At 41.8% G+C, this 16,047-nt stretch overlaps 1 protein-coding gene across 5 annotated transcripts in view; it reads right to left on the reverse strand.

Annotated features, from left to right (window-relative positions):
• The window catches only part of LOC124010571 (activin receptor type-2A-like), a 58,527-nt gene extending 47,381 nt beyond the window's left edge, over positions 1 to 11,146 (reverse strand). For 4 of the 5 annotated variants that reach the window (XM_046323156.1, XM_046323154.1, XM_046323155.1 and 1 more), the window contains exons 1-2: positions 10,727 to 11,146; positions 10,010 to 10,152 (exon numbers count right to left, since the gene is read on the reverse strand). In XM_046323156.1, the coding sequence (XP_046179112.1) occupies positions 10,010 to 10,152; positions 10,727 to 10,758 (175 nt within the window). In that variant the 5' untranslated portion in view covers positions 10,759 to 11,146. Of the gene's footprint in view, positions 1 to 10,009 lie in introns of all 5 variants that reach the window. The other variant, XM_046323158.1, reaches the window with a different exon arrangement.
• Positions 11,147 to 16,047: the final 4,901 nt, after the last annotated feature.

The following is a 16,047-nucleotide window of genomic DNA, read 5'->3' on the forward strand; positions in this document are numbered from 1 at the left end:
AAACTGTTTGAATCTTGTCTGAGTATAACAGAACTTATGTAGCAGGCAAAACCCAGAGGACTAACCGTTCAGAATGTTTTCTTTTTTGTCTCTGTCTGTTCACTGAGTCTCATTGACAAATTATATTTCTTAGGAACCTTTCAGTTCCTACCGCTTCTACTGGATGTCACCAGCCTTTGGAATTTGGTTGAGGTTATTAATTTGTGCAATGAAGAAGTAGGCCATCTAGGAACTGGGTAACACTGTTGAGAGTGCGCAAGACGTGAAAAGTAGCATGGTTTGTTGTCTTCCTGTATTGAACACAGATAGATCAAATTGTAGACTGGTCTATTATTAACGTTTAAAATTACCTAAAGTTGTATTACAAAAGTAGTTTGAAATATTTAGGCAAAATTTATAGGCAATTTTTGAAATATTTTGTAGTGACGTTGAGGTTTTTGGAAGCTGTTTTTTTTCTGGATCAAATGCGTCAAATAAATGGACATTTGGATATATATGGGCGGAATTAAATCGAACAAAAGGACCAATTGTGATGTTTATGGGACATATTGGAGTGCCAACAAAAGAAGCACGTCAAAGTTAATCCATGTTTTATATTTTATTTCTGCGTTTTGTGTAGCGCCGGCAGGGTTGAAATATGCTACCCTCTTTGTTTACTATTGGGCTATCGTCAGATAATAGCTTCTTATGCTTTCGCCAAAAAGCAGTTTTAAAATCTGACACGTTGGCTGGATTCAGAACGAGTGTAGCTTTAATTGAGTATCTTACAATGTGTGATTTACCGAAAGTTAGATTTTTATCTTTAAAAAAAATATCTAATAATTTGCCGCTCCGCATTTTCCATTTTTTGTCCATTTGGAAGACCCATTTGCGACCAAGCTTTAACTTCATGACTGAGGTCTTGAGATGTTGCTTCAATATATATCCACATAATTGTCCTGCCTCATGATGCCATCTATTTTGTGAAGTGCACCAGTCCCTCCTGCAGCAAAGCACCCCCACAACATGATGCTGCCACCCCCGCGCTTCACGGTTGGGATGACGTTCTTCGGCTTGCAAGCATCCCCCTTTTTCCTCAAAACATAACGATGGTCATTATGGCCAAACAGTTCTAATTTTGTTTCATAAGACCAGAGGTAATTTCTCCAAAAAGTACAATCTTCATCCCCATGTGCAGTTGCAAACCGTAGTCTGGCTTTTTTATGGCAGTTTTGGAGCAGTGACTTCTTCCTTGCTGAGCGGCCTTTCAGGTTATGTCGATATAGGACAGATACTTTTGTACCGGTTTCCTCCAGGATATTCACAGAGTTCTTTGCTGTTGTTCTGGGATTGATTTGCACTTTTCGCACCAAAGTACATTCATCGCTAGGTGACAAAACGCTTCTCCTTCCTGAGCGGAATGACAGCTGCGTGGTCCCATGGTGTTTATACTTGCGTACTATTGTCTGCACAGATTAACCTGGTACCTTCAGGCGTTTGGAAATTGCTCCCAAGGATGAACCAGACTTGTGGAGGTCTACACTTTTTTTTGTGAGGTCTTGGCTGATTTCTTTTGATTTTCCCATGATGTCAAGCATAGAGGCAGCACTGAGTGTGAAGGTACCCCTTGAAATACATCCACAGGTACACCTCCAATTGACGCAAATTATGTCAATTAGCCCATCAGAAGCTTCTAAAGCCATGACATAATTTTCTGAAATGTTCCAAGCTGTTTAAAAAGTCAGTCAACTTAGTGTATATAAACTTCTGACCCACTGGAATTGTGATGTAATTCACTTTAAGGGAAATAATCTGTCTGTAAACAATTGTTGGAAAAATTACTTGTGTCATGAACAAAGTAGATGTCCTAACCGACTATAGTTTGTTAACAAGAAATTTGTGGAGTGGTTGAAAAACGTGTTTTAATGTCTCCAACCTAAGTGTATGTAAACTTCCGACTTGAGAGTATATATATATTTTTTTACTCCTATCTATACAGAAATAAATAATATTATTATATTATGAGTGCAGCAAGGAGCCACGGTAAGTTGCTAGCTAGCATTAAACTTCTTGTAAAAAAGAAAATCAACCAATCTTAAAATAATCAATAGTTAACTACACATGGTTGATGATATTACTAGTTTGACTAGATTGTCCTGGGTTGCATATAATCAATGCGGTGACTGTTAATTTATCACCGAATCACAGCCTACTTCACCAAACGGTGATTTAACAAAATTGCACTTTCGAAAAAAGCACAATCGTTGCACCAATGTACCTAACCATGAACATCAATGACTTTCTTAAAATCAATAGACAAGTATATTTGTTTAAACATGCATATTTAGTTAAAAGAAATTCATGTTAGCAGGCAATATTAACTAGGGAAATTGTGTCACTTCTCTTGCGTTCAGTGCAAGCAGAGTCAGGGTATATGCAGCAGTTTGGGCCGCCTGGCTCATTGCGAACTGTGTGAACACCATTTCTTCCTAATAACGACCGTAATTAATTTGCCAGATTTTACATAATTATGACATAACATTGAAGGTTGTGCAATGTAACAGCAATATTTAGACTTAGGGTTGCCACCTGTTCCGTATTCCACTGAAAGAATAAACGTTTTGTTTTTCAAAATGATAGTTTCCAGATTTGACCATATTAATAACCTATTGCTTGTATTTCTGTGTGTTTATTATAATTAAGTCTGTGATTTGATATTTGGTAGAGCAGTCCGACTGAGCGGTGGTGCGCAGCAGCAGGCTTGTAAGCATTCATTCAACCAGCCCTTTCCTACGTTTGCCAGCAGCTCTTCGTAATGCTTGAAGCACAGCGCTGTGCTTCAAGCCTATCAACTCCCGAGATTAGGCTGGCAATACTATAGTGCCTAGAAGAACATCCAATAGCCAAAGGTATATGAAATTCAATTGGTATAGAGAAAGAGTCCCACAAGTCCTATAATAACTACTACCGAAAACATCTTAACTGGAAATATTGAAGATTCATTTTAAAAGGAACCATCGGTATCGGCTTCATTTGGTCCTCCAATAAATCGGTATCAGTATATTTCAATAACCAAAAATATTGTATTTTCAGCGTGTGACCAAAAATAAAAAATAAAATGGGAAGCATAGAAATAGGTAGCCTAGTTGTTAGAGCGTTGGGCCAGTTATCAAAAGGTTGCTGGATCAAATCCCCGAGCTGACAGGGTAAAAATCTGCCATTCTGCCTCTGAACAAGGCAGTTAACCCGCAGTTCCCCGGTAAGCCATCATTGTAAATAAGAATTTGTTCTTAACTGATAAGACTGTTGCCTGCACGTGAATGGGAGGTGCGCTTCCATAACCAGTTGAGAAATTAACAAAAAAAACATGCACCAAAACAGTTTAAACAGGCGACTGTACTTAGAATTGTTGCGCAATATATGGTCTTATAACAACACGTTTTACTCCAGCTGCAACCAGATGAGGATAATAGGCTCTGTATGCTGTGCATGTGTGATAGTTGTTTATGTATTTTCTTTATCCAACACCTAAAAGCATGACAGTAAAATTGCTTTCCATCAATAAATAAAAAGCATTATTTTGCAAATGGGATTTCTCCCCCCCCCTCCTGGTCATTTTGGCCAGTAGTTATTTTTATTTAATTTAATAAAAAAACATTTACTGATTTATTATTATTGGGGGGGGGGGGATTGGCCAAAAGACAGCATTTACCTGAAACTTACCAGTCAAAAGTTTGGAAAACCCTACTCGTTTGGGGACAGCAGGTAGCCTAGTGGTTAGAGCGTTGGGCCAGTTTCCAAAAGGTTGCTGGATCCAATCCCAGAGTTGTAGAGTTGTAAATAAGAATATGCACACACTTAACATGTGTAAATATTTGTATGAACATAAGATTCAACAACAGACATGAACTGGACATGTGACTAACAGAAATGTAATAATGTGTCCCTGAACAAAAGTAACAGCCAGTATCTGGTGGCCACCAGCTGCATTTAGAAATGCAGTGCCATCTCCTCCTCATGGACCGAACCAGATTGCCAGTTCTTGCGGTGAGATGTTACCACACTCTTCAGACATTTCTGGGGAGATTTTTTTTAAATAAAAAAATTAAATTAAAATAAATCACCCGAGCCCTTACCCTCTGATCCAACAGGTCCCAGATGTGCTCAATGGGATTGAGATCTTGGCTCTTCGCTGGCCATGGCAGAACACTGACATTCCTGTCTTGCAGGAAATCACACACAGAAGGAAGGGTACCTCATGAGGGAGGAGGATGTCTTCCCTGTAACGCACAGCATTGAGATTGCCTGCAATGATAACAAGCTCAGTTCGATGATGCTGTGACACACCGCCTCAGACCATGACGAACACTCCACCTCCAAATCGATCCCGCTCCAGAGTACAGGCCTCTGTAATGCATCCCTTCGACGATAAACGCGAATCCGACCATCACCCCTGGTGAGACAAAACCGCGACTCGTCAATGAAGAGCACTTTTTTGCCAGTCTGGTCCAGCGACGGTGGGTTTGTGCCCGTAGGCAACGATGTTGCAGGTGATGTCTGGTGAGGACCCACCTTACAACAGGCCTACAAGCCCTCAGTCCAGCCTATTGCAGACAGTCTGAGCACTAATGGAGGGATTGTGTGTTCCTGGTGTAACTCAGGCAGTTGCCATCCTGTACCTGTCCCGCAGGTGTTACGTTCGGATCAGCTGTCCGTGCTGTAGCGCTGTCTTAGGCGTCTCACAGTAGACATTGCAATTTATTGCCCTGGCCACATCTGCAATCCTCATGCCTCCTTACAGCATGCCTAAGGCACATTTATGCAGATGAGCAGGGACACTGGGCATCTTTCTTTTGGTATTTTTCCAGAGTCAGTAGAAAGGCCTCTTTAGTGTACTAAGTTTTCATAACTGTGACCTTATCTGCCTACTGTCTGTAAGCGGTTAGTGTCTTAACGACCGTTCCACAGGTGCATGTTCATGAATTATTTAAGGTACATTGAACAAGCATGGGAAAGTGTTTAAACCCTTTACAATGAAGATCTGTAAAGTTATTTGGATTTTTACAAATTATCTTTGAAAGACATAAAGTAGTATAAAAAGTTGCATTCTAATTTCATAAATTGGTTCATATTGTTACACATTCTCAGTGTTGCATAAATCCTGATCATTTGTTAATATGACCAACTCACCTTAAAATTCTTGGTCTTGCATTAGTGTAATTATGTATTACGTACTGCCTCATTTGCATATTAAGTGCCATGTTTGTGTAATATTGCCTTTGAATTTAAATACATTTTACTTGAATCATCACTGTTCTACACCATCCCTAAAAATGGCAAAACAATATCTAATTGGGAAAAAACATGTTAAATGTAAGAATCCCAACAGGTGATTTGGTGCCATTATTGACTAGGGATTAACATAAGGTTGTGGACTGGTCTTTGACCTTTAACTATCACTTCAGACAAGACCTCAGCAACAGGAAGTCCTATCCTCATGAAATATAGTGTTATGTTCCGGAGATGCTTCTATATGAGAGGAAATACAAAGTATAACACCATATACAGTTTCATTTTGACCCCTAACACTCTACAAAATGATAGATACTTCGATACTGTGAACCATCAGATCCTCCTCTCCACCCTCTCCGAGTTGGGCATCTCCGGCGCGGCCCACGCTTGGATTGCGTCCTACCTGACAGGTCGTTCCTACCAGGTGGCGTGGCGAGAATCTGTCTCCTCACCACGCCCTCTCACCACTGGTGTCCCCCAGGGCTCTGTTCTAGGCCCTCTCCTATTCTCGCTATACACCAAGTCACTTGGCTCTGTCATAACCTCACATGGTCTCTCCTATCATTGCTATGCAGACGACACACAATTCATCTTCTCCTTTCCCCCTTCTGATGACCAGGTGGCGAATCGCATCTCTGCATGTCTGGCAGACATATCAGTGTGGATGACGGATCACCACCTCAAGCTGAACTTCGGCAAGACGGAGCTGCTCTTCCTCCCGGGGAAGGACTGCCCGTTCCATGATCTCGCCATCACGGTTGACAACTCCATTGTGTCCTCCTCCCAGAGCGCTAAGAACCTTGGCGTGATCCTGGACAACACCCTGTCGTTCTCAACTAACATCAAGGCGGTGGCCCGTTCCTGTAGGTTCATGCTCTACAACACATATGTCAGAGTCAAGGCCCGCGGGCCACATCCGGCCCGCGAGAAGGTTTTTTACGGCCCCTGGGATGATCTTGATTTATTATTAGAACCGGCCCGCAGACCGCAGATCTTTTACACGCACCAATACTACATTTCCCACAATGCAACGGTGACGCACCGAGCAGTAGGCTGCTTCATTTCAATATTTATTGGCACAGCAGTTGTCAGCATCACAGTAAAATTAACTTTCAGATACCCATCAAAAATGGCAAAACGGAAGGTGGACACTGAGAACCGGGGGGTTTCAAACAAGGTGGGAGTCGGAGTATTTGTTCACGGAGGTAGCTGGAAAACCTGTGTGTCTTCTGTGTGGAGAAAGTGTGGCGGTACTGAAAGAGTATAATCTGAGACGACATTATGAAACGAAACACGCGGACAACAACAAGAATATGGACATGGAACAAAGGCTACAAAAGGCAGAGGAATTAAAACGAGGCCTCAAATCTCGACAGGCTCTGTTCAAAAAAGCCAAATCACAAGGCCAGGCTGCTGTCAAGGCCAGTTTTATTTTGGCAGAAGAGATCGCTAAATCAGCCCGGCCATTTACGGAGGGGGATTTCATCAAAAACTGCATGATTAAAGTTTGTGACGAAGTTTGCCCAGAAAAAAGGCAACTCTTTTTAAATGTGAGTCTGAGCAGAAACACCATTGCCGAGAGAGTAGACCAGTTGTCCATCAATCTAAAAGAGCAGCTTGTGAAAAAGGGAAAAGATTTCATTGCATATTCCTTGGCTGTGGATGAGAGCACCGACATTTCTGACATTGCCCAGTTGTCAATTTTCATCCGCGGAGTGGACTCCAGCCTAAGCGTGACAGAGGAGTTTTTGGCTTTACGTCCTATGCATGGCACAACTACGGGGCATGATTTGTATGAAGAGGTGTCAAGATGTGTAAATGAGATGGAGCTGCCTTGGGAAAAACTCGTGGGTTTGACAACCGACGGAGCACCTGCGATGTGTGGACACAGGAGCGGACTGGTGACGAAGATACAGGAAAAGATGCAAGAGGAAAACGCGACAGGTGAGCTGACAGCTTATCATTGTATCATACACCAGGAAGCGTTGTGCGGTAAAGCCTTGAAAATGGAGCATGTAATGAGCATCATCACGCGCACAGTTAACTTTATCAGAGCCAAAGGTTTGAATCACCGCCAGTTCAAGGCATTTCTGACGGAGTTAGAAACGGAGCATGGTGATTTGCCTTATCACACAGAGGTGTGATGGCTAAGCCAGGGAAAGGTGCTTCAAAGATGTTTCGAGCTTCGTGAGGAGATTTGTCTGTTCTTGGACAGCAAAGGGAAAGACACAACACAACTCCGAGACGAAATGTTTCTGTGTGAAATGGCTTTTCTGTGTGACATTACGAGTCATCTGAATGCAATGAACTTGCAGCTGCAGGGTCGGGATCGTGTCATCTCTGATATGTACAGTACAGTGAAGGCATTTAAAACCAAACTGACTCTGTGGGAGACGCAGATGCGGAAAGAAAATTTGAGCCACTTTCCCAGCTGCCAGACCATGAAAGAGAAGCTCTCTACCAGTGCGTTCCCGAGCGCACAGTTGGCTGATAAAATAGGTATGCTTGCCGCTGACTTTCGACGCCGATTTGCTGACTTTGAAGCACAAAAAAGCAGGTTGGAACTGCTCGGTAACCCATTTGCTGTTGACGTGGAAAGCTCACCACCAAACCTCCAAATGGAGTTGATTGACCTCCAATGCAATGATGCACTGAGGGCAAAATATGCGGCAGTGGGTGCTGCGGAGTTCGCCCGTTTCCTCCCCGACACAATGCCCCAGCTGCGCATCCAGGCTGCTCAAACGTTGTCTATGTTTGGCAGCACATACCTGTGTGAACAACTGTTTTCTTTGATGAACTTGAACAAAACATCACACAGAAGTCGACTTACTGCTGAACACCTCCACTCAATTCTGAGGATTTCCTCAGCTCAGAGCCTTACCCCGAACATTGATGAACTTGTGGAAAAGATGGGACACCACCAAGTATCACCCTCAACCTCAAACAAGTGAACATTACTGTGCAATCACATATTTAGAGTTTTTACTCAGTTCAAGTTTAAAAGTTAAAGTTTAATATTTGTTTTCACTGCATGTTACTTCTCCTTAAACAAAGTGTTGTTTTTGATTAATAGATTTTTGCACTTTATTTTATTGTATTTCAATCCAATTATATTTTAAAAATATTTCAGTTGAGTGGATGATAGAAAATTGCTATTATTGTTTTTTTCTTTGAAGTAAATTTAGCCCACTTTTGCTAAAATAGAAAATATAGGCTACTGATGGTGCCTTGAATACCGGTTTCTTTCATTTAATGTTCATGTTATGGGGATTTTTATATAAAGGAAATTTGTCTTTTGTGTCTGTTGAAAATTAAAGATTACTGACAGAGCCATAAGAAAATATTGCTTTATTTATCTGATCATATTGGAATATATTTGTTAGGTTTTCAGTAGGTTCAATTAGGTTCACTAGACTATATGCGTCATTTAAAAAATTTTCAATGAACATTCGAACAGTCCGGCCCTCGGCTTGTAGCTAAATTTTTTATTTGGCCCTCCGTCCATTTGACTTTGACACCCCTGCTCTACAACATCCGCAGAGTACGACCCTGCCTCACACAGGAAGCGGCGCAGGTCCTAATCCAGGCACTTGTCATCTCCCGTCTGGATTACTGCAACTCGCTGTTGGCTGGGCTCCCTGCCTGTGCCATTAAACCCCTACAACTCATCCAGAACGCCGCAGCCCGTCTAGTGTTCAACCTTCCCAAGTTCTCTCACGTCACCCCGCTCCTCCGCTCTCTCCACTGGCTTCCAGTTGAAGCTCGCATCCGCTACAAGACCATGGTGCTTGCCTACGGAGCTGTGAGGGGAACGGCACCTCAATACCTCCAGGCTCTGATCAGGCCGGCCCTACACCCAAATAAGGGCACTGCATTCATCCACCTCTGGCCTGCTCGCCTCCCTACCACTGAGGAAGTACAGTTCCCGCTCAGCCCAGTCAAAACTGTTCGCTGCTCTGGCTCCCCAATGGTGGAACAAACTCCCTCACGACGCCAGGACAGCGGAGTCAATCACCACCTTCCGGAGACACCTGAAACCCCACCTCTTTAAGGAATACCTAGGATAGGATAAAGTAATCCTTCTCACTCCCCACTCCCCCCCTTAAAATATTTAGATGCACTATTGTAAAGTGGCTGTTCCACTGGATGTCATAAGGTGAATGCACCAATTTGTAAGTCGCTCTGGATAAGAGCGTCTGCTAAATGACTTAAATGTAAATGTAAATGTATAGATGGCATAGGTGACTTACGGCTAGTTCCCCTCAGATAATAGCACCATGGATGCTTGTTCGTGATTTTTTTAGTTTTGTCAATGGTCTTGGTGCACTTGAAATGTAATGCGGCACGCACTGTGGAAGAGGCATATTCCAGGTATATCCACACACTATGATTCGTCTTACATTATGAATCAAAATACATCTTCCAACTTATACAAGTCCCTGACTCAGAAGACACCCAAGTTCATTAAAGTATCCAATCACTGCTACTGCACAGACTGAGCCATGTAACAAATTGCATTTTTTTTTAAACAGGAGGTATCAGTATACTTGTTAATGAGAAAGAAAAACAAATCGGAATCTCTGTTCAAGCAAAGTGTAATAAACTTTAAAATGAGGAGTGTGTCACGGTCAAAGGCCAAGAAACATTGTATCACTGACTGTGTACAGTAAGTAATACAGTATTTCTAGCACAACCATACATACAAAGCCAATTATTTTACCAACAGATATCCACCCACCTGAGGAAAACGAGATGAGAAAAACAGCAAACGCCAGCTCACTAGCGGCTCCCATTTTCAATCCAATTGAAATCCTTTTATTTCCGGGAAATAAACAACACACAGCTGCAAAGGTTTGCTCCTCCACTGTGTGTTGTGAAGGTCTGTGCAAAAAAAAAAATATGAAAAAATGTAACTAGCCAGCTAGTTTGCAAGCTAGTATTGTCAACATAGTGTGGTATTAAAACACGGACTTTCCAGTTGACAGGTGTTTGTTGAGAAGACCCACTCCAAAATATCCACTGGCCAGCCACGAGGCTTGCTACTACGTTACACAGTTGAAGGTCCTGAAGAATTATGTCCAAAAATATGGAAGAGGTGATACTTGTGTAGCTCGCTAGAGGCTACAAAATGGTTAAAACCATAGCTAATGACTGACTTGTTGCAGGTTGGTCTAACTATCCGTAGCTCCTTACAGCACTAGTTGCTATCAATAATACTAGGCAACATCAATGTTCCCTTTCTTTACATTCAATCTTGTTCATTTACCTAGTTAGACGAAACCAGGTAAATATGATAAGCAGTCAAATTAGCAACAATATCATTGAACATATCTAATTAACCCGCAATCTTAGCTGGATAGCTAGCTTCAGGTAGTTTAAAATTACGTAGTTTTCTAGATATCGTAAATGATCTAACGTCAGCTAGCTAGATAAGAAAGACGTTTAAATACACCACCTTTCGTGGACTAACGTTATATTTGATCTCATTTCTTGGTCCTCGGGACGCTGTCTTCATCTTCCAAAATGTAAGGTTAACGTTATGCTAGCGCATAATCCAATTCCAAAAAGAAACATTGTATTTCCCCTTCCCAATGGATTGCAATGTGTTCTGTCAGTTGGCTTTTACGAGCTAGTTGTGCACACCGTAAAAGCTGGCAACCAGTGCCTGTAAAAATCGTATCCAATTGCAGCTTTGGAGCAACCAAAATGTTATCAGACACGTCGTTGGGAAACGCACATGAAATCAACAGCGAATAAGTTTTGACAACACGCTGCTGTCAAGTCATGAGTGTATCAAGGACAAGAACGGCAGTACAGCATTTTCCCAAGCGTGCAGTATCCTCAACGTTTCCCTCTCCTGTGACCAGTTCCACAGTTTCAAGATGGCGTTTGGTGTGGATTGTCTTTGTTTTTTTCTTTACTCCACCCTCAGACCCCTCCCATCAGTTTACTCAAACCCCCTCTCGTCAAATCGAAAGCGAGCTCGGGCAACCTAAAGATGACTGGAATCCAATCAGAGAGGAAGATAATCGTTCATAGTTGGGATACATCTCAATAGACTACGTGGATTCCTCATTTTATGTCCTCTTCTTCATATGCTCTGATCGAAAAACATTGGATAGGTGAAATAAATATGATCGATTCTTACAGGAAGTTGTTTTACCTGTCCTGTTCAGTTTCAGATCAACCCATGAAGGAAGAGAGACAATGCCAAAAAGCAATATACTCCCTAGCTGACAAAACTTATCTCCATGAAGGAAGTTTCCCACTAAAACAAATTATCTTGTCTTTTAGATGTATTTTCCAGAAGTCAGGTGCATTTTAGGTGCGGAATGAAAGGCTAAAAGACGTATTTTCCGGGTTTATTTTCCGGATATTGAAAATGCGCCTTTTCTAAACATTGCTAATACGTATTTTGTGGACGTTGAAAATACATATATTCCGGATATAGAATAAACGTATTTTACGTGAGGCAGGGTAGCCTAGTGGTTAGAGCATTCAGCCTGGAACCAAATGATTTCTCGATTAAATCCCTGAGTTGACAAGGTAAAAATCTGTTGTTCTGCCCCTGAACAAGGCAGTTGACCCACTGTAGACTGTCATTGTAAATAAGAATTTGTTCTTAACTGACCTCCATAGTTAAATAAAGGTTACATTTTCTGAACATCGAAAATATTTATTTTGTGGACGTTGAAAATACATATTTTACGGATGTTGAAATCAGGTGCATTTTACGTGCTGAATGAAGGGTGAAAATACATATTTTCCGGACGTTGATTCTATGGTCAAATTTCAACTGCACATACAGTACCAGTCAAAAGTTTGGACACACCTGCTCATCCAAGGGTTTTTCTTTATTTTTACTTTTTTCTACATTGTAGAAGACATCAAAACTATGAAATAACAAATGTGGAATCATGTAGTAACCATAAAACTGTTAAACAAATGAAAATATATTTAATATTTGAAATTCTTCAAAGTAGCCACCTTTTGCCTTGCCAATTTGCATTTCAATTAACAGGTGTATATTTTACCTATATGGTAAAAGACCAAGTCCATATTATGACAAGAACAGCTCAAATGAGCAAAGAGAAACGACAGTCCATCATTACTTTAAGACATGAAGATCAGTCAATCTGGATCATTTCAAGAACTTTATTCAAATGTAGTTAAAAAACCATCAAGCGCTATGATGAAACTGGCTCTCGTGAGGGCCGCCACAAGAAAGGAAGACCCAGAATTACCTCTGCTGCAGAGGATAAGTACCAGCCTCAGAAATTGCAGTGAAAATAAATGCTTCACAGAGTTCAAGTAACAGACACATCTCAACATCAACTGTTCAGAGGAGCTGGTGTGAATCAGGCCTTCATGGTCGAATTGCTGCAAAGAAACCACGACTAAAAGACACCAACATAAAGAAGAGGCTTGCTTGGGCCAAGAAACATGGGCAATGGACATTAGACCAGTGGCAATCTGTTCTTTGGTTTGATGAGTCCAAATTTGAGATTTTTGGTTCCAACTGCCATGTCTTTGTGAGATGCAGAGTGGGTGAAAGGATGATCTCCGCATGTGTACTTCCCAACGTGAAGCATGGAGGAGGAGGTATGATGGCGTGAGGGTGCTTTGAAGGTGATACGGTCTGTGATTTATTTAGAATTCAAGACACACTTTACCGGCATGGCTACCACTGCATTCTGCAGCGATACACAATGCCATCTGGTTTGCGCTTAGTGGGACTATCATTTGTTTTTCAACAGGACATTATTATAGGAGATATTGTTATCCACGTCTGCACCAACGATGTTAGGATGAAACAGTCAGAGGTCACCAAACACAACATAGCTTCAGCGTGTAAATCAGCTAGAAAGATGTGTCGGTATCGAGTAATTGTCTCTGGCCCCCTCCCAGTTAGGGGGAGTGATGAGCTCTACAGTAAAGTCTCACAACTCAATCGCTGGTTGAAAACTGTTTTCTGCCACTCCCAAAAGATAAAATTTGTAGATAATAGGCCCTCTTTCTGGGACTCACCCACAAACAGGACCAAGCCTGGCCTGCTGAGGAGTGACGGACTCCATCCTAGCTGGAGGGGTGCGCTCATCTTATCTACCAACATAGACAGGAATGTAACTCCTCTAGCTCCACAATGAAATAGGGTGCAGGCCAGGCAGCAGGCTGTTAGCCAGCCTGCCAGCTTAGTGGAGTCTGCCACTAGCACAGTCAGTGTAGTCAGCTCAGCTATCCCCATTGAGACCGTGTCTGTGCCTTGACCTAGGTTGGGTAAAACTAAACATGGCTGTGTTTGCCTTAGCAATCTCACTAGGATAAAGACCTCCTCCATTCCTGACATTATTGAAAGAGATCGTGATACCTCACATCTCAAAATAGGGCTACTTAATGTTAGATCCCTTAAGGCAGTTATAGTCAATGAACTAATCACTGATCATAATCTTGATGTGATTGGCCTGACTGAAACATGGCTTAAGCCTGATGAATTTACTGTGTGAAATGTGACCATATCTAGTGACCATATCTCCCGTGCATCCCGCAAAGGTGGAGGTGTTGCTAACATTTACGATAGCAAATTTCAATTTACAAAAAAAAAAGACGTTTTTGTCTTTTGAACTTCTAGTCATGAAATCTATGCAGCCTACTCAATCACTTTTATAGCTACTGTTTACAGGCCTCCTGAGCCGTATACAGCGGTCCTCATTGAGTTTCCTGAATTCCTATCGGACCTTGTAGTCATAGCAGATAATATTCACATTTTTGGTGACTTTAATATTCACATGGAAAAGTCCACAAACCCACTCCAAAAGGCTTTCAGAGCCATCATCAACTCAATGGGTTTTGTCCAACATGTCTCTGGACCTACTCACTGTCACAGTCATACTCTGGACCGAGTTTTGTCCCCTGGAATAAATGTTGTGGATCTTAATGTTTTTCCTCATAATCCTGGACTATCGGACCACCATTTTATTACGTTTGCAATTGCAACAAATAATCTGCTCAGACCCCGAACAAGAAGCATCAAAAGTCGTGCTATAAATTCACAGACAACACAAAGATTCCTTGATTCCCTTCCAGACTCCCTCTGCCTACCCAATGACGTCAGAGGACAGCAATCAGTTAACCACCTAATTGAGGAACTCAATTTAACCTTGCCCAATACCTTAGATGCAGTTGCACCCCTAAAAACAAAAAACATTTCTCATAAGAAACTAGCTCCCTGGTATACAGAAAATACCCGAGCTCTGAAACAAGCTTCCAAAAAATTGGAACGGAAATGGAGCCACACCAAACTGGAAGTCTTCCAACTAGCTTGGAAAGACAGTACCGAAGAGCCCTCACTGGTGCTCGATCATCCTATTTTTCCAACTTAATTGAGGAAAATAAGAACAATCCGAAATTTTGTTTTGATACTGTCGCAAAGCTAACTAAAAAGCAGCATTCCCCAAGTGAGGATGGCTTTCACTTCAGCAGAATAAATTCATGAACTTCTTTGAGCAAAATATAATGATTATTAGAAAGCAAATTACGGACTTCTCTTTAATTCTGAGTATTCCTTCAAAGCTCAGTTGTCCTGAGTCTGCACAACTCTGGCAGGACCTAGGATCAAGAGAGACACTCAAGTGTTTTAGTACTATATCTCTTGACACAATGATGAAAATAATCATGGCCTCTTAACCTTCAAGCTGCATACTGGACCCTATTCCAACTAAACTACTGAAAGAGCTGCTTCCTGTGCTTGGCCCTCCTATGTTGAACATAATAATCGGCTCTCTATCCACCAGATGTGTACCAAACTCACTAAAAGTGGCAGTAATAAAGCCTCTCTTGAAAAAGCCAAACCTTGACCCAGAAAATATTTTAAAAACTATGGGCCTATATCGAATCTTCCATTCCATTGCGCAACAATGTATACGAAATGCTTGAGTCTGGTTTTAGACCCCATCATAGCACTCAGACTGCACTTGTGAAGGTGGTAAATTACTTTTAATGGCATCAGACCGAGGCTCTGCATCTGTCCTCGTGCACCTAGACCTTAGTGCTGCTTTTGATACCATCGATCACCACATTCTTTTGGAGAGATTGGAAACCCAAATTGGTTTACACGGATAAGTTCTGGCCTGGTTTAGATCTTATCTGTCGGAAAGATATCAGTTTGTCTCTGTGAATGGTTACTCCTCTGACAAATCAACTGTAAATTTCGGTGTTCAAGGTTCCGTTTTAGGACCACTATTGTTTTCACTATATATTTTACCTATTGGGGATGTCATTCGTAAAACATAATGTTAACTTTCACTGCTATGCGGATGACACACAGCTGTACATTTCAATGAAACATGGTGAAGCCCCAAAATTGCCCTCGCTAGAGTCTGTGTTTCAGACAAGTTGCATATCACGGGGGCTATTCGATGCTAATGCAGAGCGCCACAGGATGTTTTTGTGCTGGTCATGGGCAGACAGGTCTGGAGTGAACCAAGGACTATATCTATTCCTAGTTCTAACATTTTTTTGAGTGGGGCATGCTTATTTAAGATGGTGAGGAAGGCACTTTTTAAGAATAGCCAGGCATCATCTACTGACGGGATGGGATCAATGTTATTCCAGGATACCCCGGCCAGGTCGATTAGAAAGGCCTGCTCGCAGAAGTGTTTTAGGGAGCGTTTGACAGTGATGAGGGGTGGTCGTTTGGTCGCAGACCCATTTTGGATGCAGGCAATGAATCAGTGATTGCTGAGATCTTGATTGAAAAATGCAGAGATGTATTTGGAG

The sequence above is a fragment of the Oncorhynchus gorbuscha genome, linkage group LG23, assembly GCF_021184085.1.
Source record: "Oncorhynchus gorbuscha isolate QuinsamMale2020 ecotype Even-year linkage group LG23, OgorEven_v1.0, whole genome shotgun sequence".
Lineage (NCBI taxonomy): Eukaryota > Metazoa > Chordata > Actinopteri > Salmoniformes > Salmonidae > Oncorhynchus > Oncorhynchus gorbuscha.